General features: G+C 44.9%; 1 protein-coding gene across 9 annotated transcripts in view; it reads right to left on the bottom strand.

Annotated features, from left to right (window-relative positions):
• Positions 1 to 27,056, bottom strand: part of Tbc1d1 (TBC1 domain family member 1) — a 200,006-nt gene that overhangs the window by 54,744 nt on the left and 118,206 nt on the right. For 5 of the 9 annotated variants that reach the window (XM_006251004.5, NM_001427317.1, XM_006251006.4 and 2 more), the window contains 7 exons: positions 26,362 to 26,472; positions 23,931 to 24,059; positions 22,560 to 22,646; positions 19,613 to 19,893; positions 17,461 to 17,625; positions 16,767 to 16,886; positions 15,491 to 15,630 (listed from right to left, as the gene is read on the bottom strand). In XM_006251004.5, the coding sequence (XP_006251066.1) occupies positions 15,491 to 15,630; positions 16,767 to 16,886; positions 17,461 to 17,625; positions 19,613 to 19,893; positions 22,560 to 22,646; positions 23,931 to 24,059; positions 26,362 to 26,472 (1,033 nt within the window). The remainder of the gene's footprint in view (positions 1 to 15,490; positions 15,631 to 16,766; positions 16,887 to 17,460; positions 17,626 to 19,612; positions 19,894 to 22,559; positions 22,647 to 23,930; positions 24,060 to 26,361; positions 26,473 to 27,056) is intronic. The other 4 variants (XM_006251005.5, XM_063273342.1, XM_341215.10 and 1 more) reach the window with 2 other exon arrangements.

Consider the following 27,056-nt stretch of genomic DNA (forward strand, 5'->3'; position numbering starts at 1 on the left):
TGAGCCATTGCTCCAACCTGGACTGAAGATTTTTTGAAAAGAACACTCACATACTGAAAACACTGGAGAAGAAAAATGCCTGCTCCATGTTAAAACTAGCAGCATGGCCCCAGGGCCTTCCTCCAACAATAGGGGTCCCTCATCCCTGCTTGGCCTACCCAGGACCCATGGCTGCTCAACAGCATGTCAGGGATGGACAATCTCTCCTGTGAGGCTGGCTGACTTCCCACTACCACCCCCAAAGCTCAGTTCTATGACCATGCCTCCCTGCCCCAAGATGACTCTGCTTGTGCTCCCTGCTCCTGCCTTTTGGGGTCCCAGGAACCTCTCTTCTGCTACCACAGCACTGGTGCAAGCCTCTCCAATACTCTGAACCCCAAACACAAACAATATATGAAGATCCCAGAGAAGGGAACCAGGGCAGTCTGGAACATCCTGAGAAGGTGGAGCAGAAGAGATAGAAATCAGAGTGACAGAACATGGCAAGGCCCTATAGAGCACATTATATTGGTAGCAAGTGACTGCTGCAATTCTCTAAACAATTCTATTCTTAAATCACATTCTCTATCTGTCTGTCTGTCCGTCCGTCCATCCACCCATTCACCCATCCATCCACCCCCTCTCCTCACTGAAATCTGTAGAGATAGGTGGATATTTAACACATACATAACTTTATACACATATAACTCTATAAGAAACATATGGCAGATTCAGTGTTAATCCTCCTGTGACCAAGCATACATCTACTTCAGCCCAAAACAATGGTAAAATAAAATCAAGTTCTGTTCCCAAGGAGACAACTGAGTGGGCCCTACTCTAGACAGTGTCAGGAGTGGTTGAAGGCATATCAACAGAGTTGACAAGAGTTCAGAGGGGCATCAATGACCAATGAGCCAACCTAACAACTCCTCTGTGGGCTGGGGCATTCAAGGCTTGAGTCCTGGAGGACAGCTGCCAAGGCCAAGGAAAGTCACTCCTCAGGAAGTGCAGTGTGGGCAAAGCAGCAGACAGAGGCAGAGGCCACAGAGGCCCACCCTGGCCAGGGAAGGAAAGAGGTGCAGTAAGTTGTAAGAAATAGGTCAAATCAGTAAGTTGGGTCAACAAACAAAGGGCCACCTGTTAAGCTAGACCTCCACTCTGATACACGTGCAGAGAAGAAGTAAAAAGAAGACATGCCACAACTTCTGTGCCAAGAGAGTCTGAAGTCAGGGACCACGTGTGGTTAGCTTGCTAGGACTTACCCTAGGCCCCACAAAGAGTTTTAAAAACATGTCAGAGCACTCAGCATTCATCATTTACACTGCTGATGTCTAGGACCACAGTTGCTGATCAAACCTCTTCCTGGAGTTTACCATGGGCACAGAAGGAGGAACCTGCCTTCAGGTCCCTCCAACAGCATGTGGGTCACATTGGCAATGAGCTGAGTCCCTGGGACTGCTTCCCAGAGTATGGCCCCAATAGAGTTGGCAAGAGGCAAACCTGAGAGCTTGTGAGAAATGCAGTCTTGGTCCCAAACACCAAGGCCTGATAAATCATAAACTCTAGGGTAGACCCAGCAAACAAGGCTTACACAACTGGAAATTCTAATTCACAAACCTGTTTACAGGCCCTGGATCTGGGCATTCAGTATGCACTGCAGCTAAATTTTCATACATTTGCCTTAACTGGTGTGTCATACTATGTGCCACTGTAACATGAGACAACAGGCATGTCTTGTATTTATTTTATTTTTGCAGTACTGGGAATCATAATGAGGGTTTCATAAAGTATTCTACCCCTGAGCTAACCTCTTAGCCTCAGGAGTACCTATAAATAAATTTCAGTTAAACAATGACTCTATCCATCATGTGCACCATGATGATTAAACAAAGTATAAAAATATATCTGACTTTTCAAACACTGGGAAAATCTCATTATCTTCGTCAAAGGCAATTGTTTGAACTCAAATTAATACCATTTTCTTAAGAAATGCATTCAGAAAGGGGCCCCTCCCTACTGACCCAAATCTACCACCCACACAAAACGAGCAACACTAAATTTCCTTCCAAAAAACCCTCCAGATCTGAACATAAATAGTCAGGGACAGAAACCAATGAGTCACTCAACACAACAGAAAAATATACTAAAGAAAGCTAAGGGCACGATTTCCCAAGCCACGTTATATTTAACCAAGTGCAGTGAAGCAGCTTGTTTGGAGCAGAGATTCTAACACACACACACACACACACACACACACACACACACACACACACACACACACACACACACACACCCTCTCTAGGAGGAGTGGTACACAATGGACAGAGAGAACTCTGGTGGGAAGGACAAGCAGACTGTCACAAATGGCGACTTTCAAAAACAGTCCAAATTTCCCTTTCCGGGCCAGGGAAACTGTAAAATATTTATCTACATACTTACAGACTTTTACACACTTATGTAAACATACACTTTTAATGGCCAAGTTTGCTACAGTCGTATTTCCCAAGGATATGCACTGCAAGAGTCTGTGTCAGAAACAAAGCAGAACAAGGTGGCTGTGATTGTGGAAGAGGTGCCTATTTTTGTTTTCTAAAACCTCTAAGAGATGAGGTTGTCTGCATCCTACGTGATCACAGCTTTATATTCTTCCTGGCCTCTTGGTGAACTTTTGCTGCATGTTAGCACTTGCTAGCACTACACTCTGAGTATCTCTCTAGCTAACAACTATTTCTTTAAAGTACCATGATGGGGTGCAGGGTCTGAAGCGCCTGAGCATATGCACGTTGGACCAAGGCTCTGAGGCAGGGGAATCATGACCCCTGGATCATAAAGGTCAAGCTGGGGTGCACACCAGGGATTCATCTCTGGAGAGGAGCTCTAGATGCTTTATATCCAGAAACAATTAAAGAATGAGCAGGGTCACATGGCAGCCCATGCTGGGCAGACACTTTTTAGTGCTGGGGAAGGCAAGGAATAGGACTGGGAAGCAGGTGGTGGTATAAGAACCTCAGGGAGAGAGTCCCGGGGGAGTGTAGGCGGAAATGTACGAGCAAGGGAAGAATCAGAAAAGCTGTGGCTAGGTAAGGACTGGAATCCCACAGGGACCTTCAGCTAAGATGCTCAGCAGGCCTGAGTGGCTAACAGCTGTAGCCAGGACCTCTGCTGCCCTCCTCCCCCACCTGCCTTGCAGGCAAGTGTTTCTGAAATTCTAGTCCCGCCCGCATATTACCCAATGCTTATCTGAGTGTGATCTAAGGTTGGACTCCATGAAAGGAAGCCTGAGAGTTGGGAAACACTTTGGTGCTTGCTGGGGAGAGGGGACAGGGAGGTCCATGCAACGAAACAAGAAGCTTAAAAATAGTGGACCCAGTTCTTCCCCCAACCCCTATAATGTTCAGCTTGTTAAATGTTAAATTGTGGCCTCTCTCCATGGAAAACACAGCACTAAGGATTTCTGATTGGGGGGTTGAGGATTTAGCTCAGTGGTAGAGCGCTTGCCTAGCAAGCACAAGGCCCTGGGTTCGGTCCCCAGCTCCGAAAAAAAAAAAAAAGAAGAAAAAAAAAAGGATTTCTGATTGGGCAAACATCCTGGACATATCACCATAGGAGATAGCATCCTCCTCAGGTATCCTCAACTGTTGTGGCATCTGGCAAACTGAGGCAACCAGGCAAACAACTAGCATATGGTCTAGGCCGCCGTAAGACTTCCTTTTGACAATATAACTCTTCTGCAAAAGTGACCATCTCCGATGTTAAAAGTGATCTGGACAAAGGTGTGGCAGTAAAGCCTATAATCCAAGCACTCAGGAGGAAGACTTCCAGTTCTAGGCTGGCCTGGCCTACACTGCAAGAGTCTGTGTCAGAAACAAAGCAGAACAAGGTGGCTGTGATTGTGGAAGAGGTGCCTATTTTTGTTTTCTAAAACCTCTAAGAGATGAGGTTGTCTGCATCCTACGTGATCACAGCTTCTACCGACTGCTCCCACATCCCAGCTACCGTCAGTAGATGCTGTCATTATTCCATGCTATACCTGCATATACTATGGAGAAGGACATCACAAAATCACTGTTAGCCCAACAGGTCACAGAAGAGCCACAATGGATGGGGTAATCACCTCACACCCACTAGACTGACCACTATCAAATTAACCAGAAAATAGCAAAGGTAGGTGAGAGGGGTGTGTGTGTGTGTGTGTGTGTGTGTGTGTGTGTGTGTGTGTGTGTGTGTGAGAGAGAGAGAAAGAGAGAGAGAGAGAGAGAGAGAGAGAGAGAGAGAGAGAGAGAGACTCGAGAGAGAGAGAGAACACACGGGCACACGGGGGGTGAGGGGGGAATCAAAGGGAGGGCATGGCACCAGGAAGGCACCAATGCTGTGAAGAGTGTGGCACATTAGAAACACAAGGGCCATATGATTGGGCACCCCAATTCTGGCATTTGCATCCAAGTTCACAGCAGTGTTAGTCACAAAGGCTAAGAGATGGGTACCAAAACGTCCAGTATAAGCAAAACCACATGTACTTTGACCTTCAAAAGGGAAAACCTGCCATAAAAAAAGCCTGTGAGAGGGAACCACTTAAAGAAACTTGAAACAAGAAGACAAATGCTGTATGATTTCACAGGAAGCACCTAAAGTAGCTGCATTCATAGAAACAGAAAGTAGACCAAAGGTTAATGTAGGCTGGGGATAAGGGAAGGGTGTTGATGGCTTTAAGGGTTTCAGTTTTACAAGAGGAAAACTCATAACCAAAATTTACCATCTTAACCACTTTGAGGTGTTAAGTATGTGTTTTACACAACAAAAATCATTTTGGAAAAAATAGAAATCAATACCAGGACACTTTCCTAACTCTCCAACTGACCAAGTATCTCCAACGTCTTCTCTCAAATGGCCAGAAGCCAATAGTAGAATATCATCACAGTGGCTGTTAGTAACCAGCAGAGTTTTACTTTTTAGTTTTTTTCTTCTAAATAAGTCTTACAGTGTGGTCCAGTCTGCCCTTAACTCTCTGATCCTCCTGCCTCAGCCTCCTGAGATTATGGGCGTGGCCTCCCACACTAGGGTGGGAGTTTTGCTTTGCCTTGTTTTGCCACATGACATACCAAGAAACAAAGGCTTGCAGGCTGAAATGGGGCAGTGAAAAGAGTCTACAGATTCCCCACTGAAACACCCAAGCTGGGAAGCGAAGGAGGGCCTGAGAGCAAAGATGACTGGTATGAGGAAGATTTCTGCAAGCAGGCGGCCCTTCCAAAGGTCACATTGGTACTTGAAATCACAGCACTCCAGAGCTCTAGATCTCCATGTGGATGTGTGTCGAAAGTTCCCCATTGTTTTCTGAAGACTCACACTTGTCCTTGTGTGGGAGGCCTGAGCGCCGATGCACTGTGCAATGCTGCCCTTCACAGCTCCAGATGGTGACTGGTAACACATCTTATAGAACAAGGAGCAGAGATAGGGACCAGGCACAGACTGAGAGGTGAAAAGCAGAGCAACACCATAAGCCCATGGTAGCCCATCTCCAAGCTTCTGATCAAGCCGCTCTGAACACTGACTCTAGACTCCTCTAAGTAAGGGCAAATGAAGGCTACTGTAAACATTGGGGCTGTGGATCTCGGTCTTCTCATATATAAAAATGAGGCACTAAATTAAGTTTTCTTTGTTTTGTTTAAGCATGAAAAAAAAAATCCTGGCTATCAAGAACTCAATCTATAGCCTTAGGGTATTGATGACAAGAATTTAAGTACAAAAAGAATCTTTCCACCTTGCTTGCCATCAGTGTCCAGAGTCTCAAGGGGCTAGAGAAATGGCTCGGTGGTTAACAGCATGTGCTGCTCTTACAGAGGACCCAGTTTTGGTCCCCAGTCTCCACATGGGTGAGCCAGCTGCTGATCTTACAACTCAATAGCCACTGAGGAAGATGGGCTTACTTTCCTCCATTGTTTCCTGAGAGCTCTTGGGCACAGCCGCACGGTGAGCACAGGAGCTGGCTAAGAAGCTGAGAACAACTTCCTGTCAATGAACTGGAGATGAGTAAGACAGGAAGAGGCTCAGGGAAGACAAGCTGCTTGGTGACACTCAGACATACAAAGAGTTAAGAATCAGAGAGAAGAATCTACCACCAAAAGGCCTGGCGACCAATAGGTTCTGTTCCCATAAGCCTCAGCTTCTTCATCTATAAGGAAGTTGAACAGATGACTTTCAACATCCTCACCTGCTTTTAGGATTCCTTGAAAGTGAGACACTTGATATCCACCACACACTCTCAGCAAAAATATTTTTGGGGAGAAGTGTTGGCAATATTGATTCTGCCTGTAGATGACCACATCAGTGAGCAGAGAACACATACACTTGGGCTCTGCAGCTTGCATCAGTAGTTCTGAAGGGCAGGCAGTACACTGAGAAATCTCCTTAGATCTTTCTTGGGCAGCACATCTAACGTGACGGGGGTTGTTGGGATGGTACTACAGAACTGGGTACGGGGAATATTCTAAACTTGTGCTCTTGAATACTGTATGAGCTCACTTGTGGCCTCTGAGCACCTAAACAATGTTACCACAAGGAGCTAAATCTTTGTTGCTTTGAACTGTGGTTAGTTTATCCTTACATGTGTCCTAACCAGTTTATCCTAACCAGTGTCTTGGGTTACCACAAATAACCAGAGGTAAGAAAAACAGCACCCCAGAAGCTGGTTAGGAACATTAGGAATGGAGAGGCCAACTATGTCCCATGAGTAAAGGGGAAAATGTTGGTATATTAAAGCATGATAGATTTCGTACTGAGGGGGAAAATAAGCAGGAAGCACATTACAGGCAAGAGAAACCACCTGTGTAAAATCATGGCTGCATGAATGTACAGCCTAACAGAAAGCAATAGATAGACCTCCACAGAGCAGTGCCACACAGTCCTTAAGCCCTATTCCACCCCTACTCCCCAATACCAGACAAGGCAGCAATAACTCAGGCAAAACAAAGCCTCCCAGCTTCCCTGGTCACTACCTATGGCTAGGAGACAAGGCTTCAGACAATGAGATGCAAAGGGGAGCCCACTAAGCATTTGTGGGAGGATTTTACTCTCTGGACATATGGGCTTACAACTGAGTATCACAGCCCTCCTCCTTGGTGGTTCCTTCTTTGTTTGGCTTGGAGATGGTGGAAAATGGATGGAGGACTGAGTGTCAGGGGAAGGTGACCACAGGCGAGGCCAGGTGCACTGGTAACATTACAGAAACAACTAGAGGAACGGTGCTCCTGGTATTAAGGTTCTCTAGAGTCATAGAACTTTAGAATGTCTCTCTATATGAAGGGAATTTATTGTGATGACTTAACAGTTTGCAGTCCAATTAGCCCAACAACGGGCAACTGTGGATGGGAAGTCCAAGAATCTATAGTAGCTGCTCAGTGCCATGAGGCTGGTTGTTTCAGCTGGTCTTCTGTAGAAGGAGGTTCCAACAAATGTGTTGACAAGTAAATGCAAGCAGGTGAAGAAGAGTGCATCTTCTTTCTTCCAACATACTTGTGTAGGTCTCCAGCAAAAGGTGTGGCCCAGATTAAAAGGTGTGTACCACCAGGCCTGTATCTGAGATTTGATTTGTCCTAGGTTGACCTTGAACTCAGATCTCCTTGCCTTAGTCTCCTGGGATTAAAGGTGTGTACTACCTTGCCTGGGCCTAAGTTTTTCAGAGCTTCAAGATCTCCGTGCCAAGATCCAGCTCAGAACTTATGTCTTCCAGACTCAAGTTCTGGATCACAGGTGAGCCCTCCAATTCTGGATTGTAGTTCATTCCTGATATATTCAAGTTGACAACCAGGAATAGCCATTACACTCCTCTTGACCATACTTGTCACAGGAGACAAATGAGACCCTCTGTGGTTACATCACTGTGCATTGGGTCAGATACAATCTCTAAATGATCTCAAATTTGAGGCTGGAAATGAGAGACTAGCAGGACAAAGCAAACTAACTGAGCTTCAGGATGTAAGGAGGGACTGACCCCACAGAATAAAGGAAATCCACCGAGCTGGTTATGTGCTGGGGGATACATGGCTAGGTATATGCAGCTTGCTTTTCGTGGGGACAGACACCAGGTGTCACTGAGACTGCAGACTTAGGGAGAAGCACAAAGACTTCCTCAGTGTGTTGCATGCCTGCTTTCCTTCTTTGCAAGCATTGATAAGAACTAACAAGACTTCAAGAAGGGAAGAATCCTCCCCTTCCCCCTTTTATGCCTTCCAATCTACACCCAAGGCCCCATGGATGTCTCAGTGAGCTGAGAAAGTCAAATGCTTCTATTTTACCCCACCACACCCCTATACTCAAGCCTTGGCAAGAAAACAGCTGGCACTAACAGAGAAAGGAAAAACTTTCTCTTGGTAACTGGGAAAGACAGAACTGCAACACAAATACCCAGACTGGGGACTGAGGTAAAACAGTATAACTGGCTGAGTCCAGACACTGCTGTTCATCCTGGTAAAACAGAGCCTACACTGACGACATGAACTTTTCTAAGCGGTCTGTGGAAAATTCAGTAGTCTCAAGCATAAAATTTATTGTTTGCCACTACCAATCATATTCAGAATTATGCAAGACCATAATAATCACAGTGCTCTTGCTTTGGGAAAAGGTATTTAAAATCTTTTAGGACCTAGACTGCAAATATTTTCATTTGTATGAAAGCGTTAAAACAAATTTACTTGGAAAACTCCATTTAGACAACAGCATAATGCATCTCTTGGCTCTGTCTCAGGATTTTTACAAAAGCAAGAACTCGCTCCAAGTGCCAAGAGCTGTAACCCTGTGAGTCACCAGCCCACGCACGGGGCATACACAGCATTACCATCTCTCAGAGACAAACATTCCTTCCTTTAAATGTAAAGGATCCAAACCATCTTACTAGACAGATTCTACTCCCCTCCCCAGAGTTTTGGGGTTCCTGGTAAGCCTAAAATGTGTGCTTTATTAGAGAATTACCAGGTAAGTCCGAAAACCTTCCAAGTCAAGGTGCACTCTTACTGTGATGTAGCCTCACTCTGATCAGGAACTAGCTGAAGTGAACAAACCAGCTAAAACTTTCAGGTATGTATTCCTAAAACTGTGAACAGTTCATCTGTGCAACTAGAGCCTGAATTTAATGTTAATCAGAATTGACTGGAACTTAGCTGTATTAACTAATCAGAACAGAGGGAGCCATGGTATGTTGTTCAAGCTTCCCACTATCTTTTTAAAGATGTGTAATGACACTGAGAAATTTAGCATGTGTAAAAGCAGAGACACGAAATGCTTAAGACACACTGGGGATAATTACAATGACTAGTGCTAGTATTCAATGAGTTTTATGCAAAGAAAACAGGGTGTGCAATGGCACCCCAATCCGCTATAGGATATATCTGTTTTTCATTCTAATGCTATCTTACTGTTCACTTAGAACTTTTGGAAGCAGAATTTAGATCAGATGATAATGGGCCCTTTTCCTGTAAGTCACTGGGGCTTGAGGGTTCCTCCCCAAATAATTTAATCTCCAGAAATTTGGGGTGATGCCCAGTAGCCTATGTTTCTACAATTTCCCCCAAAGCATTCTGGGGTATGTTAAGCTTACAGATAACTGAAAGAGATGTGGTACTTTGCAAACGCCATTAACCTATGGCCCTCTGCTGGTTCCCAGGGTGAAGGCAAGCTGTGGGACTCCCAAAGAAGGCTCTTTGGAGATCGGACTTCCCATGAGCTCATGGGGACAGTACCAGTACCCAAGAGAGTCAGACTGAAGTGAAAGCAAAGCAAACAAGGCCAGGCCCCAGCGAGAACCTAAGTGCCAATACCCCTTCCTCCAGCTCTCACTTGGCAGGACCAGCCCAGGGGGTCAGAGGGCAGGCTCTCGCCATGGGAAGGGGTTCTGCACCAACCCACAATTAAAATCTTCTTTTCCTTCAAGGCCGGGATCACACCCCAGATCTCATGTATCTAGGCAAACCTCTACCACTGTGTCACATCCATAGTGCTAACTCCCTTTCTTAATGTTCATTCACAAAACCTCTCTTCCATCAATGCTCGAAACAGCGTTGTTCCTAATAGCCAAGAAGTGGAAACAACTCCCATGTCTACTCACTGGGAAATGTTGAGCAGAATGGAACACATCTACAGGTTAGAGCATTAGTCTCCATCCGAGAGTAAGGCACAGACATGAAAGAAGACTGCAACATCACGACAAGTGGGAAGAGCCAGCAGAGAGGGCTACAAACTCTGGGGATGCACTTACAGGAAGTGCCCAGGATTAGCAAAAGAGACATGGTAGATTAGTGATTGCCTATCAGCAAGGGGTGGGGTCAATGGACTGTGAAGTGGTGATTAGAAAATTCCTTTTCTAGTGACTTACGGATTTTTAGCTTGTCCTATAGTGATGGCTGCACAGGGCCCAGAGCGAATCCCTGAAGACAGCGACACTGAACTGTGGGCTTTAAATGGGTGATTTGTGCAGTGTACAAACTATATCTCAGTAGAGTTGCTTTTTAAGTAAAATTAAATGAACTTTTTTTTTTTCCAAAGAAAGAATCCCTTCCCAGAGCTCATGCTACCCTCCCCCTTCAGGACCATCCCTGTACCTTAGGAGGCTGTAGGGTATAGAGCTTCGGAGGCCAGTAGGCTGGTGTAGTATGAAATATCAGCAGACATTCACCCAAGGGCGGCTGTAGGTAAAGACATGGAGCCTCCTATGCACCCTCCTGCTGGTCACACCCAGCCTTCACTAAGTCCACAGATTTGATCCCCCTGAAAACATTGCAAACTTCTTGCCATTGTCACACTTCGACATCTTACTGAAACCTTTAATAGTAACAAATTAAGCTAGATAAGAAAAGCACATCTGCAATTCTAGTACTCACAGGATTGGGAGTTCAAGGCTAGCCCTAGCTACAGAGTTCAAGGCCAATATGAACTATATGAGACCCTGTCCTTGCCTCAAAATTAAGAATAACAAATCAAGGGGTTGGGGATTTAGCTCAGCGGAAGAGCGCTTGCCTAGCCAGCGCAAGGCCCTGGGTTCGGTCCCCAGCTCCGGAAAAAAAGAAAAAAAAATAGTAGAAAAAAAAAAAAAAAAGAATAACAAATCAAAACTTTCCACTTTGGACTTTGTCCTGGGGCACACACACATGCTCTGAATAGTCAGTTGACCCCAAGGAGGAAGTCCCTGCCAGCTGGGTGCTGCAATCAAGTCATAGTCACCTGACTCCCAGAACACCCAGCTCCTATGCTGAGGATAGAAACCTCGGCTCTATTCCCTTAGCAAGCAGAAGTGATCAGGGTGATGATGTTTTCAGATCACTTCACGAAGTGGAAGAACTTCTGTTTGAATTCCAGAGGCACATCGGGAAAAGTAACAGTGCTAGCGTAGCAGTGTTAACAAGCGCAGGAGCAACCAGCCAAGGCAGTCACAGTGGTTCTGGAATGATATGCCAAGGACAACACATATACACACAAAACAAAACAAAACCAAAAACTGAGCAAACAAAAAACTTCACATGAACAATCAGATCCTTGGCGTGAAAAAACTCCATCTTGAGCTGGAGAGATGGCTCAGCGGTTAAGAGCAACTGACTGCTCTTCCAGAGGTCCTGAGTTCAATTCCCAGCAACCACATGGTGGCTTACAACCATTTGTAATGAGATCTGATGGCCTCTTCGGGTGTGTCTGAAGACAGCTACATAAAGTAAATAAATTTAAAAAAAAAAAAGAAAAGAAAAACTCCATCTCAAAACAGGTCTTTATTTACTACAGAAAAGCAAGGTAAAATTGAACAAAAATCAATCTTGCCTGGGAGGTAGAATATGCCTGGAACCCCAGTATCTGAGAGGCTACAGCAGAGGTTTCCAAGTAAGCCCTGCAGAGCTAAATCCCATCTCAAAGAGGAGTAATTAAAAAAATAATCACATCTGTCAACTGGACACTATCTGCTTTTGTCCTTGCCATAAAATCCTGGAGAAAAAGAGACTCTTCCCATAAAGTCCTGCGGAAATCACAACTCCCTATTCAAATAAGTTGCAAGTGGGCAGAAGTACAACTATCTTAACTCCAACAGAACAGTACTGGGGGAAGGAAACAAGTTCTTTCTTGGGCATAGGAGAGCAGGACCACCAAGACCAGGGAGAAACACTGCCACCAAGTGGTGGCAGGCTCTCCAGTCACCCGAGGTTGCCAGGTCTTGATGTGACAGCAATACTTCAAAAGCTTCCTAAAGAAAAAGAGCCCACAAAGTCTGACCTTGACTCAGGCAGTGGGAGGACAGGTCCATCTTGGCTACTTAGGAATCTCCCAGGAAGACCAGGGATAAAGTCCAGCTGGTAGAGTCCTTGCCCCACAGGTCCCTTAGTCCAACCTCAGCACTACATTAAAGAACAAAACAAAACCCAGAAAGACAAGATACAACCACCAACAAAAACCAGACACACCTGTAGCACCCCAGCACTCAGAACTGGAGGGAGAATCAAGAGTTCAAGGGCAGCATCAGTTACACAGTGAGTTCAAGGTCAGCCTGGATCAACCCATTTCCAACAATGAATTCCCCAGATGGCTCTGAGGCCCAGTGAAAGACACACCCCTGAACAAGGCAAAATGACTGCACAGAGACGGATATGGTGTTTGCATCATTCCACTACGTCAGCCATTAAAATCTCCCCAAGACACATAAATTCTTGAAAACAAATTAAGTCACTAAGTACTTCCTACCTCTTGCCCAGTAACATAGAAGTCACACTGAAGATTCCTTACATGCTTTAGTTTGGCCTTAACTGTTTACATCTAGGGTTATCTAGCCTAAAGTTCTTCATGTTTTGAGTAGGGCAGGCTGATCTAGCTGTATTCACAAGCTAAAAAAAAAAAAATCTCTCAACATGGGCTTCACTGGACTATATACTCACAAAATGGGTTTCAAGTCAATAAATCATTCTTATTTATGCCAAAAAGACTTTCCTTCCCATTTTCAAGACATGTCAAGATCTGAAGGCATCTATTGTTGGTGAAATGCACACTGTGATATGAAATACTTAAATGAAATGAACTAGATGAAGACTAAAACTGTTCCCTGGCACAAACAGAACAAAAAGATTTCCTCCGTTCCAAGTGGAGAGCTGCCTAAAAATTATTTCATAATGACAAAGAGTTCTCTTTTGATGGTATGCTGAGAAAAGAAACTAGAGGATGTGCACCACAAACTACCTAGTTAAAAGCTGGTTTCCAGCATCCTGTGCTGTCCTGACAATTAGGTGAGAGTCCTTGACAAGGAAAACAAACTTGCGTACAAAGTACATCCTTGGAGCAGAGCACTGGGCAATGCCTGTAGAGGATGAGGGTAGACAGGGATTTCCCAGGTCCGTGTTTACCCTCTTACTCCCTATCACTGTACCCCATTGCACCCTGCTTCCTTACACGCACACCCCTTCTCATCTAAGGTCACTGGCAGCTCAGTGGTGGAGCACTGGCCCAGCAGGCAGGAGGCCCTGTCTTCATTCCTGTCTCCACAAAGAAAACAAGAAAGTCATTGAAACCCGTGATTAATGGAGGCCTAGAGCAGCCTCACAGAGACTAGGTAGGCCTGAAGACCCAGGTAATACCCACCGTAGCTGCCTACTCTAAGCATTATCTATTCAAAACAGGCTATTTGCACCAGTATCAGTAGGGCAGAAAGCCTTTCAGAAATGGAGGAGCAGCCTGGGATGCAACTGGTCCCACCTCAACAAGATCACCAAAGAATCCCAATCTCATTAAAGCTAGTGAAATCCATGTTCTGATCCATGAATGGACAAAATCACTTAATAGACAAGTGTGTGCACAACTTTGTCCAGGGATGAGTGCTCCCACTTGTCTATGGGAGGAACAGTGAGGCTCTGACAATCAGAGACTTAATTCCAAGGTGGAACATCTCTGTCCACTGCTCAGAGAAGCCAGTGTGTGCGTGCCCTCAGCCGTGCCCTCAGCCGTGCCCTCGGATGAACTCCTGAGCACACTCAACCTACCCTGGCTTTGCTTGATTTACTAGCACTCTTGTGATCCCACCCAGGATGGAGTGAATACTTTACCAAGTATGGTCCTTTCAAATAGTGCCACGAGTCCTCACCCAGAGAGCCACTGGCTTTCCTGGGTTTTAGAGACAACAATGGTAAGCAGCCACCACCATGTGGGAGCATCGGTAAGCCCTGAACTTTATATTTAAGCCACCAAGCCACTTTTAGCATCTCATTTCATGATCTGTGTTTGCTTCGTTGTGGAAACAGTTGTCTCGTCCCAGTGGAATAAAACTCGGTTTCCTATTTATCACGCAGCTTTGCTTCCACATGGTGAGGGCAGCATCACACTTAACCATCTGGATGCAGGGACCGAGCCTCTGCAGGCTCAGAGGCAGCAGCGCTAGCCCTCTCAGACTTTGCTAATTTAAACTTGTCAGTCTCACTAGTCATTGCTGAACTCTAGAGGGGAGGAGGGGCCGCAGGAGTGCAGCTCAGCAGTAGAGTGTCTGCCTGACATACGCAAGGGCCTGTGTTCTATCCATAGCATGGGTGGGAGACAGACACATTTGAAGATGTTTCCCTAGCTTTATTAGACAGTGAATTTGTAAGTACAAGGTAACCCCTCCTCACATAGGTTCTAATGACGGTATTGTCCAGTCTAACCTCTTCACTATTACCCTCCCTGTTCACTCCCTATTTCCCCTCTATTTCATGAATTTTGTCCTTAGAAACTAACAGCCTCACAGGCCACTGCTCTTGCAGTAGCACCATTACTAAACAGCAAACACCATGCTTTCAAATGACAACAGGCTTGTGTTAGGAGCAAGGAAGGCTGCCTTGTTCTTATACTTAGGGAAACTGTAAGTTTTCCCTCTCAGTGTAGCTCAAGATTGGACTCCTGGAGTGTGGAGTGTAAACGCAGAATAGACGCATTGGAGCGTCTGAGCTTGTACAAGGAACCACCGGAGTTGTTTTCTACCAATACTTCATGATTTTCTTTTCTCATATTATGAATTGTAAATACTTGCCAGTAGTGAGGGGACATGCCTTTAATCCCAGCTCTAGGAAAACTGCATTCAAAGCCGGCCTGGTCTGTCTATACAGAGTTTCAGGACAGCCAGGGTCACATAGTGAGACCCTGTCTCAACACCACACATACACTTAGATAATGTTTCTAATTAGCAATCTGCTCCCTTATCTAGGTGCGGCAAAAGTCATAAGCCTACGTTACCATGAGAATTTTAGAGAGTTCGATCTAGCTAGAGGTTCTCTCCAGGGAGAACTGGAGTCTGAACAGAAGTTCCAGGGCCTCCCTTGTCCCTGCCTGAGATGTCAAAGTGCTGCTGCTGCTGCTGCTGCTGCTGCTGCTGCTGCTGCTGCTGCTGCTGCGCAGGGTCCTGAGTGACCTTTCTGTCCTTCCTTAAGTTCATCTCAAAAACTGCCTCTGACACTCCAGCCAAGTGACCTACTCTCTACTTCCCTCCTCTGTGGTGTTCACAGGTGAGAACCTTCATGGGTGGCCTTACCTTCATATCTGCTTGGAGAATCACAAGCCTTCTGTGGAGTGGCCACTCGGAGGAATATCTGCTGTCTCCATGAATGCCGCCGGGCCTTCACTGGGGTCCCATCTGTGTCACCCAGGTGGTTTGCTTTGGATTCAAAGTCCCTAAAATGGTAAGACAGCTGATGAGTGGTGAGGAGGCATCAGAGTTATAGTTCTGCTGACTTTATCTTTCCATAAACAGATCACTTGATAGCCATAGAAGTTATGTTTAAGTCACAGTGGGTCAGTATTCTTTTTTTTTTTTTTTCTTTTTTTTCGGAGCTGGGGACTGAACCCAGGGCCTTAAGCGCTCTACCACTGAGCTAAATCCCCAACCCCTGGGTCACTATTCTTAAAGGACACTGTAAACAGCACAAGTTTCCATGCTCTGTATCACTGCTATCATAAAAGATATTGAGTATGATCTATAGACCGCAGCTCCCGACTAACCCTTTCTAGGTGCTCTTCAAAGAGAAAAACTACCTGGGGCACTGTCACCAGAACCACAATACATACTAGTCTCCTGTGGGATTACTGTCCTTAGCCCCAGCCTGTATTTCCATGATTGCCATAAACCTCTCTCCCTCCCTCTCTCTTCATTCTCATCCCCTTCTTCCCTCCCCCACCACACACACACCACACACACAGCTTACCATACATCCACACCACACATCCACACCCAGATCACCCCCACACGGCATACCACTCCAACCCGTCACCCCCTCTCCATGCATGTACACTAAAATAGAAAAGCAGCTATAATTTGAGAACCATCAAGGAACTAATGATACAACCACTGATATGTTGCCTACTTTAAAACCTGTAACTTTAAAACTACAAAACAAAGTATAATTGTTAATAAATAAATATCTCATTAATTTCTTTCCACTCACAGGAGAGTCTGAGCATGCCTTTGCAATTCACACTCAGTCTACACCACAGTGAGGCGGTCACCACACCTGGCAGGCAGGATTGCTGACCCCGTGAGGACAGGCACAGGCTACTGCCCTTCAACAGCCCTGCAGAACCACAGACTCTTTACTCTTCTGAGGGTAACACTGGCAGCAAACCAGCCTCTGTGAAACCGCAAGGTGGCTGTGAGCTCTACAAAGGGCACTGATGAGGAGACATGGCTTAAGAAGGTGACACAAGGGGTCAGCTAATGTTCCAAAGGGCAGAAGACCAGCAGACATGTCCCATCTATCAAACAACTCCGCACTCAGCACATCCAGACCAGACAGATTTAAATGGAGCCCTACCTGTTTGTGTTCTTAAAGTCACAGGTGTTATTTTCATCTACAGGAGCCAGAAATTTTAGAAAATTTGGCACAGAAGAGGAAGAATGGAGTTTTTTCCGCAGGGCATTACGGTAGGAGACACTGAGAGTTTGGTTAAAAAAAGAGTTTAGGATAAAGAAATATAAACACACAAAGTAACCACTCTAAGCTTAAAAAGATCTTCACTGTGATGCTACAAAGTAAACCAGGTAAGACATGTAAAATATTTTGTGACTGAAACTGACTCTCGTTTTCAGTCAATAAATTAAAATTAAAAAACAAAACAACAACAACAACAAAAACCCACTACTCTTCACATGACACACTTATCTAAATTAATCAGCTTTCTGACATGGCACAAATTACAGTGTATACAAACACAGCTGTTAGCCTTCGAGCATGCACGTGAGTGCCCCCATAAAGGTCAAGGGATGTGAAAGTTAAGTGTTAAAACAGTTCACCACTGAGGCTCTTCATAATAGCTTAAGGAAAACTAAGAGTAAAATTAAGTCAATTCAAAGGACAGCTCCAAATAGCAAATCCAAATAAATCCAAAAGCCCCCCATGCAAGCAGTGCTGGGGCTTCCTGCAGGGACAGCCCCCATGCGGCTGGGCTGACTCAGTGTGGATGCCTGGCAGACAGACAACACTGAACTTGCCATGCGAGTGTGCTCACCTTTTTGGCACAGCATTTCCACTCTGTTCTCCACTGGAATTGTGTTTTAGGTACTTAAAAAAGTTTGGTGAGGAGGCGGAAGGGTTAAGACGAGGGGGAAGAGGAGGCGGATCTGAAGGCTGCCCTGGGCAGCACCGAGACTCACCCCCAGGAAGATGGTCCACACTAAACAGCAATCAGAGAAAGTGGGATCAGAGGGGACAGGGGCACACTCAAAGGAAGGACAGAAACGAGAACACAGGCTTTGCTGAGTGTCTACAGGAATCATGGACGAGCCCTGTCAGGTCCTTGTCAGCTCTGTGCTTCCTTCTACTTTCTGCTCTATTCCACTGTGGGAAACGTCGGATAACATTTCAGAAAATAACCCAAAGTGCAGAAGCCGCATTATTTCCCTTCAGAACATCTGGCCTTGGACTTCAAAGTCCTGTTTCCTATAGACTGAGGAGGAAAGTTCACTAGAGAGAAAGCAAAATAACTATGCAAAAGGTGGGCATGTCCCCACCCTCCCACGGCTGGTGCATCACAGCCCACAACAAAGCCATACTCTGGGGAGAGGGGAAAGACGACGACTCTCAGCACTTGGCCCTTGCACTGGTCCTTCCACCTGAGGACTGGCACAGAACTCAGGCTTTTCAGGTATGAATGTTTCTACCAGCACCAAAAATGCCAGAGAGAGGGTGGGCTCACAGGAGTTTGTCAGACTACAGCTAAGCTGTGCTTGGCTCAGAACGGTCTGACTTGTTAACAGATCCTGGGGGAAGTCCCCCCTTGCCATCAGTCACTCTGCCCAACTCCAAAAAACCAAGGAGGATTCCCAGCAAGTGGCCTAGGGAAACAAAGCTGACGGCTCTGTGTGTGACTGAGGATTATTGAACATGTCACACCTTCCCTCCACACATGTCAAACACCAGCCACTGCACTGACTCAAATGGCTGTACTTGGTACAAGTCACATGGATACAAATGGTCCCAGCTTTTGCTGTCACCAGCCAGTGGTAGGCTGCTACTATACATGGGTATGGCCTCATTCTAAAGGATAATTTGGGGCCCAGTCACAGTCTCTGGCACTTGGGGTTAGTTAGTAATAGACTCAGAAAAATGCACGGAAAGCTTTGGCGCCATATTGCTTATGCTTCACTATAACTGGGAAGGATTAACTGTGTATTTGAGCCCAATTCTTAAATGTAGTGTGCTGGTTGGTTTTATGTCTACTTGACACCAGCTAGACTCATCAAAGAGCAAGAAGCTTCAGCTGAGAAAATGCCTCCATAAGATCTGGCTGGAGGCATGTCTGTAGGGTGTTTTCTTAATTAGTAACTGATGAGGGAGGGCCCAGACCATTGTGGGTGGTGTCACCCCTGGGCTGGTGGCCCTGGGTTCTATTAGAAAGCAAGTTGAGCAATCTATGAGGACTAAACCAGTAAGCAGCACTCCTCTGCCTCTGCATCAGCTCTTGCCTCCAGGTTCCTACTGTGAATTCCTGTTTCCCTTAGGAGCCCCCGACTTGTCTTGAATACTGGACTATGATGGAGAAGTATGAGCCATAACAGACCTTTCCACCCCAACTTGCCTTTGGTCATGGTGTTTCATGGGTCATGGAAACCCAACCTAAGACAAGGGCTGATCTTGAATCTAGAATTCCCATAGTGACAGATTTCAGTAAGCATTGACTCTGACTATCACACATAGCCAGTCATCAGAAATGTCCAGGTTTCACCTTGATCAAGATAGTGAGGGCCAGTGCCCAAGCCTCTGGATATCATCATGGTTAGACACAGCACAACTGGTCCCACCCTGCTTGTATGGACATGGTGTCCTCACCCCACCACAGCCCAGAACTAGGTATCCAAAGGAGGAAACTCCTCCACTCAACCCATGTGCCACCTTTCCCAAGACCAGCAGACAAGTTCCAAAGACAACCTCTCATGTGTTAAGGACTGACTGACACACGAGGACATCTTTGCTCCTGTCTACCTGCTTGCTAACAATGCTTGTACCTACCTCTACACACTCCCTGAGAGAGCCAAGAAGATCATGATGCTGCTTCAAGTTTTATCTTTTGAAGCCAAGGGTCAAACCTGGCTTGGGATTATTTTTGCCCAAAAAGTATACTCAGCATATACAATAAATCTGACACTTTAAGCAAATCTTACTTGCGTTCATGAGGCGTCTCTGTGCTCACGGAGTGATACCGCATGAGTTTTCTTTGAGACACCCCTGGAGAGGTCTGGGCAGGTTCTGGAGGTGCAGGGCACTCAACTGGGAAATGACTCAGGGTGTTGGCTCTCCTTCTGAATGCCTGCTGGGGTGACAACAGAGCAGACTCTTCTGCAATGTGGCTCTCTGAGTCACTGGATAGGTCATCTGAGGAGCCAAGGAGTTTGAAGGAGCTTTCAGAGATGGGCAAGGCCTCCTTGTCACCCATGGACAGCTCCTAATAGCAGACAGACAGCAGATTAGATATGTGACAGGGAAATGGGGAGTGGGATGTGGGACTGGCAATCTAAGCACACAGAAACATTAAATTTGTAGGACTGTCTGACTAGAAATGTCATCTAGAGGCTACTGAAGATATAAGGGTATTAAGGCTGTTACATAACACCTGCTTCTCGGAGACAGGTTCTTGCCTCCTGCAGAGAAAGGGAAAGTACCAGATAGAACGATAGAATTCACAGGCTGCCACGCTGACTGCTCAGACACCTCACTCCAGAGTGCAGGCTTTTGATAGCTTATAAGAAGTATGGTCCTGAATGGTAGTTCCCACTACTTAACCGACTTCTATCTTTGCCAGTATGTTCATGGATATTTACTCACATTTCAAAGCTCCTTCTGACCCTGACCTATGCTGACATTTAACTTGGCGGTCTTGATGCTAAAACTATACCCTATATTCTTCCTGGAGTAGAAACGTGTTTGTCACATGTGACCTGTCATAATTCAGGGAAAATCGTTTAACTTCTTGCTGCACTTCACTGTCCTCCTCTGTAAAAGTACAGTGAAAATTCACCACACCATTTCTTGAATTAAGCAAGATGAGACAACTTTAAAGTGGTTTGTATTCCGTCTAATGCTATGGAAATAAGCTAGTTTCATTAAGTAATCCCTCCTTACTGTATGCTCAAACATTCATCAAGAATCCTAACAAGCCAACCTTAGTGATTATGTCCGTAATTTCTGCTCCTAGGAAGCAGAGGCCAGAAGACCAGGGGATCTGGGCCAGCTTAGGATATACATCAAGGTCAGTTGAGCTAGGTACATGGCCAGATCAGGAGACCCATAAAAAACAAGGATGGGAGTCTTAAGAGCTTCATGATTGACATCACGCTATCTAGAATGCCTTCTCCCTGGCACATTTTCCATGCTTTGCACAAGACTTAAATTCATAGCATCAGTACCCTTCTGTGATGGTTTGCATATGAGTGGCACTATTAGAAGGTGTGGCCTTGTTGGAGGAAGTATGTTACTGTGGGAGTGGGCTTGGAGACCCTCCTCCGAGTGGGGATGCTCAGGCTGTTCCTGGCTTCCTTCAGGTGAAGACGTAGAACTCAGCTCCTCCTGCACCATGCCTGCCTGGATGCTGCCATGCTCTCACCTTAATGATAGTGGACTGAACCTCTAAACCTGTAAGCCAGCCCCAATTAAATGCTGTCCTTTATAAAACTCATGTTGGCCATGGTGTCTGTTCACAGCAATAAGACCCTAACTAAGATACCTTCCTTTCTCAAGCTTTCTCCTATCAAACTACACCGCTTCCCCTCACTCCTCTAAGGTCCAAGCCACCAGTATCTGTTGCCGCAGCTCTCATCACACTCCCCCTGATGTGGAAGGTTACTTGTGCAACTGACCTTTCTCACCTATGGACCTAGCTATCTTCTTACAATAGGCAACCAGCAGCACACAACATTTGCACCCTTGAAATGAGCTGTGAGGTATGATCAGTGTGAGTCCTGTAGCGGCTGGCTGATGATGTGGTCTGCTGTGTCTTAACTTAAAAGCCATATGTACAAGACTGACTTCTCCAAGTCTTACTGTACAATGCCATCTATAAAGCCAGCAGGAACAATGACATCACCTTGTTGCTTAGCGGAGTCAGCATTTAGATAGATCTCACCCAGAACAAATGAACCACAGATGCAGCTTAAAGTCTGAGTCATGCTCATCTAAAGAGATGAGTCTCAAACCAAATGCTACACACACCAGTAGGCAGTAATATCAATTTAGTGGCTTGCCAGGAGCATTTCAAAAATAAATGAGCAGAAATAACAGTGTATGCAGCCCATTAACCAGAGAGTAACTTCATTTTAATTCATTTTCATTTTGTGTGGGAGGGTTATGTATATTACAAACTATGTCAAATGTTAAATGTCTTTCTTACTGTCTACTAGGCTCTGAAGCCTTTGACAATGTCAAGTCTAGTCAGAGCTCTGGTGATGGCTGGAGCTCACAACCTCCTCATTCTTACATCAGAGCATGCTGACAATATGGAGGAAGGCTGCCTCCTAAATGCTGAGCCTCAGATTTACTTTTTGGCAGTCACAGGGTCAAACAAACCAGGTCCAATCATGTGTAAATGTCTCTGGAGCAAGAAAGAAAACAAGGGGACACAGCAGGTGTGTCACCACAGAAGACTGTCAGGTAACTCATTATACCTGCACCCTGCGACAGACCACTGGGTAAGGCTTGGCCGCTTAAACAAAACATCCATGTTTTCTCAGTCATAGGGTCAGCTACAGGACACAGTCTCATGGATTTCTGCTGCACAATTCCCTGAATTCACAACCTTCCTCTCACCTTTGAAACTTTCTCAATCTTTTATTATTGCAAAATCTACTTTGGATAAGAAACCTCTCAATTGTTACAGAGTAGGTCTCATTTGTCTAAAACTATGATCTTGATTCTCTGTGTACAGGAATAGTTATTTGCCCTTTAATTAAAACTTTTCGCATGGCTCACCCTCCACATGTGTAGAGAAGTCTGGAAACACTAAATGTTTTATGATCAGAGGGATGTGGCCTTTTTTGTCCTGATGGCTGTGTAAATTCAAGATGGACAGGCCTGTTGGCTGGATCTTTAGGGTACCACTGAAAGAAACACACTTACTTTGCTGGTGTTACTTAGAGTACTAGAAGTGGAGCTGTCCAGATCCACACTGGCGGAATGGTCCTGAAGGCCCCTGGCTTTATTGCCCTATGAAAAGAAAGGGCAGTTGAGACACAGTCCCAAAGTCATCATCACCCGGAAGCATCCTGGACTTGCTAAACAAGCCCAGAAAATGAACTCACTGACAAGCACAGCTCAGGTACCCCTGCGTTAACCATCACACTTCTGTCATCATTTTAGGGATCATACCAGATGATTCACAGAGCCCCATGGAGCAGTCATTTGCTGGGGATGACAGACAGGAAGAAGGGTCAATACATCTAGCATGACCCCAGAAGCACACCTACTCAATAGCTCCTTCCTGAGTCACGTCACGGGTGATCATAACTGGCCACCTGATGCCACTCAGTCAGCCTGCATCCCTCGGGAAGACCTCAAAGGCTAGCCCTTTCAGTCTTGGTTTTATAATTGGACTGTTTGAATTACCTTAAAGGATGTTTTGAAAAATCTCAGTAATACCATTGGATGAAGTCATCTTTAATTGACTAAAATAAAGTTTGTGTTTCAGAGGAAATACGCCCTAACATCTGGAAGAGCTATAACAAAATAGTACAAGTTCCAGAGATTTGAGTCTTTAAGAGAAAATCACGATTTGACTTGTTAGAAGTGACATAAGGCTGTTCATACTCATGGGCTAGCAGGATGCTTTCCTAAGGACTCCCAGGTGACGCTTGGTGTACTTGGCTCTTCCTAGAGAGCCCTAGATTAGCACGTATCTCATAAGCATCTTACCACCTGTAAGTCATGTGGCCTCTGTGACAAGTATTCAATTATGTACAAACATAGCCTTAGATAACAGGTACCTCAGATACTGTGTAAATAAAGTAAGTCAAGTCTTATTTATGAAAACAAAGAGACTGGTAGTATTTGGCCCATGGGCCAAATATTTCATAAATCTCCTTCTAGGGACTTCAAATACCCATCAAAAGAAGCTGACAGGATAGTTTTTAAAGTTGTCCTTAGGGCACCAGAGAAGATGGGATGTACATTTTGGCATACATAATCCATGTTCTTTATAGGAACTGTATAAATACTAACTCTCTTGAGAGCAGGAAACCCTATGGGATAGACAAAGAAGAGTGCAAGTTTCCAGCACTTGGGATTGGGAGTCTTAGGCACTAGGATTGGGAGTGTGAAATCAGGGTATACTATATACTACATAGCATGACACTACTAGAATAAATAAGTACTAAAAGTAAATAACATCTAGATAATTATTGCTCTAAATCTGATGAAACATAAAATAAAGTTGAATCTTAGACTCTGTTTAAAAATGATTCAACTTATGTAAGAAGGAAGGATGCTACTTACCCGGGACAGAATGCTCTCTAAGGACTCTGTTAAGGACCTCTTTGCTCTGTTCTTCAGTGAATCTAACCTGAACCGGCTAGCACTGGGTGGTAGTTCACTCCCAATATTCTCTGCTGCCACCTGCAGTGTCTAGAAAAGAAAAACAATGAAAAGTTAAGTCAACTACAGTCTCTACCCTTTGTTGCACAGGAAGGAACAACATGTGGGGCCCATCCTCTTGAAAGCCTGGGGTCCTATGTGCTCCTTAGCAACATGCCTGCAAGGTTAGTACACAATCTGTTATCCCAAAGGAAATGAGAAAACCTGTTCAAATCTAATCAGCTAGCTCGCTCAGGCTACTGAATCGGAAATTTCCTATATCCTAACTTGTGAAAATGTCTGTTTTCTCTGAGCCTGGATTTCTTCCCAATAAACTGGGAGCAGCATTATCTAATCAGACTGCTATGCTACAGGACTACAACAGGTGGGATACAGCAAGCACTGAATAGGATCTGGGACAAAACCTACTTCGCTAAACTTTTAAAATTAAGCTGAATCCATCCTTTCTCTATTTTTTATAATCCCTCTTCTGTTCTTTCTCCTTTGAAACCAAGCTTCTTTCTCTCAGCTATGCATAGCATTAAGTCAGAGCGCAGTGGAATCTGACAGCCACTAACTATGTAATGTTACCTGTTAGCAAAGAGGTATGCTTCCAAAGAGCCCCAAAATCTGAGCACTACGCTGCTTACATGGATCTTCACCTGACTGCTGCTTCTGCTAGACGGTGGCTTTGATGGGAAAAGACAAGCAAGTGACTTCTCAGTCACTCTAAACTCCAGCACACTCTTAGCAGTGGTCAAGCACACAGAACGTATGGAGACTAAGACAAATTCCTTTGCCATGCTCAAGTTTGGCCATGCTAGTACTGACGGATGTTGATGAATCAGAGAAGCAGGACACTCTGGAACTCACGGCAAGGTAAACCACCCCTACTAGTTCACAGCTGTGTGAACAGCCAGTGCATTCCCTGTGTCACACCCCTACCTGAGTTCCCCCACCTGTAGACTGAACTGTCTTCCCAGCTATGTCATGACCTTTAAATGAATGACTACTCATTCCAACACTCTGAGCACAGTGTGTACCATGCCTGTCACTTACCTCCTGACACCAGTACCACCCACTGTGCCAACCACTCTCCTGAATTTGGTGCTCATTATATCAATTCATATTTTCTATTTTTTATTTACATCTATTCATAAAACATATGCTACCTCACATGTGAAGAAACACCTAAGGAATGTCACTGGTCATGGAAATGGGAATTACTGTGGCCACTATAAGTCATCATGAAGATTCTTCAAAACTCTAGAAAGAGAGAAACCACGTGACCCAGCTAGGCCACTCTTGGCTATGTGCTCACAGAATTCTAAGCCAGCATACATAGAGACACCTTCATATCCATGTTTACTACAGCACTAGTCAAGTTAGCAAGGGACAGAGCAGCTTAGATGCCCATCAACAGATGAATGGATAAAGCAAATGTGGTACACACAGACAACAGAGTTTTATTCAGCCATATAAACAAAGTATGCCATTTAAAGGAAATGGCTGGAACCAGAGATAATCATGTTAACTGAAATAAGCAAGACTTAGACTAATGTCTCCCACGTGTGGACTCTTGATTTAAATCATACACACACACACACACACACACACACACACACACCTTTCTAGAATTACCTTTCTTCTTCCAATATTGTTTTAAATATTTATCCATGTTCACAAATTCTTCTGGTTCACTCACTTCAGCCAGAGTACAGTCTGATCACATTGTATAACAAACCTATTCCTGGTCCTGTTATTAAGTATTTACTCCATTTCCCATCTCTTAGGAAGGAGGCTGCAGTGAACTCTTTTGTGCATAGCTTCTGAAGCACTCATATAAAAGGTTTTGCAAGGAGAATAATGGAGACACCATTGCTGGGTCACAGGGACTAAGCATCTACAGTGACAGCAAGTATCCTCAAGTTTCTCTCCTTGAGATGATTCAATTCAGAGCCTTCTCACTGGCACACAGGAGAGCACCTCTCCAGAGCTCCATCAGCGTCTCACACCTCCGCCAAAGGATGGCTACAGAACGCTCTTTGAGTATGGCCTAGTCCCTACTGCTAGTGCACATTTAAAACGTTGTTCAACTATTCAATACTCTGTCTGCTGTGAAATAGTGTAATCTCAATTCAAAGGACAAAGGCAACAAAGACCAATTTCTCCCACTTACTGTGGCTCAGAAATATCTTTCACCATCTTTAAACACAACTAACACTCGCTCATTTTCTCCAGATGTGCAATGAAACCTGGGGAAGAGGAGGCTTCCGCCTATCACAGAATCTCTAGATTCTGTGTATACAGTAAGCAACCCCATGGAGAGCTCCAGGGGTCAGAAGGTACTCACCTGCTTTGGCTCCCCAGTATGGCTGTGTTCCTTTTGTTTCTCTTCGTATAAACACCTCAGAAAAGAAATAATTAATTCATTCTCTCGCTGCTCGTTTCTTGGTCTCAATTTCTTTTGGGAAAAAAGTCAGAAACAAACATTACATTTCTTTTTAACTGTTGACAAAATTGCTAAGGCATTTCAAAGTGCTAACAGCTTCCCCCAGTAATGAATGCTTTTCCTCAATGATTTCACTAGGGGGCACTAGTGAGCCTAAGAGTGGAGGTAATTTTTTAGAACAGAGAGCAGAGCCACTAGGCCAGATTTAGGAGTCATCTTCTTCTAGCCAAGATAAAAATTTTAACATTAAATAGTGGTGGTAAAAATAAATAAACAGCTTTTAAAAAGAGATAAAACAAAATCTATGTAAACACCCAGAGTCATAACGATTTCACGTTTATAAGCTGTTAAGGTTAGGGACCTAGAAAGGAACACGGCAATTGGATCCAGGGTCACAGTGTCACATGGTAAATGTGCCATTCATGTGGCACACTGTGGCATCCCCATGAGACATTTCCATGAAAACCTGTATGCTGAGTTCTCAGTTGTCCTCCCATGCCCTCCTCTCTTCTCCTCCTCTTTGTGGCAAGGCTTTACAAACGAGAACACGCAGGTTTTAGTTGCTGATTCATTCCATCCAGCTTCCCCTCAACTAA

This window comes from Rattus norvegicus, chromosome 14 (assembly GCF_036323735.1).
Source record: "Rattus norvegicus strain BN/NHsdMcwi chromosome 14, GRCr8, whole genome shotgun sequence".
Classification (NCBI taxonomy): domain Eukaryota; kingdom Metazoa; phylum Chordata; class Mammalia; order Rodentia; family Muridae; genus Rattus; species Rattus norvegicus.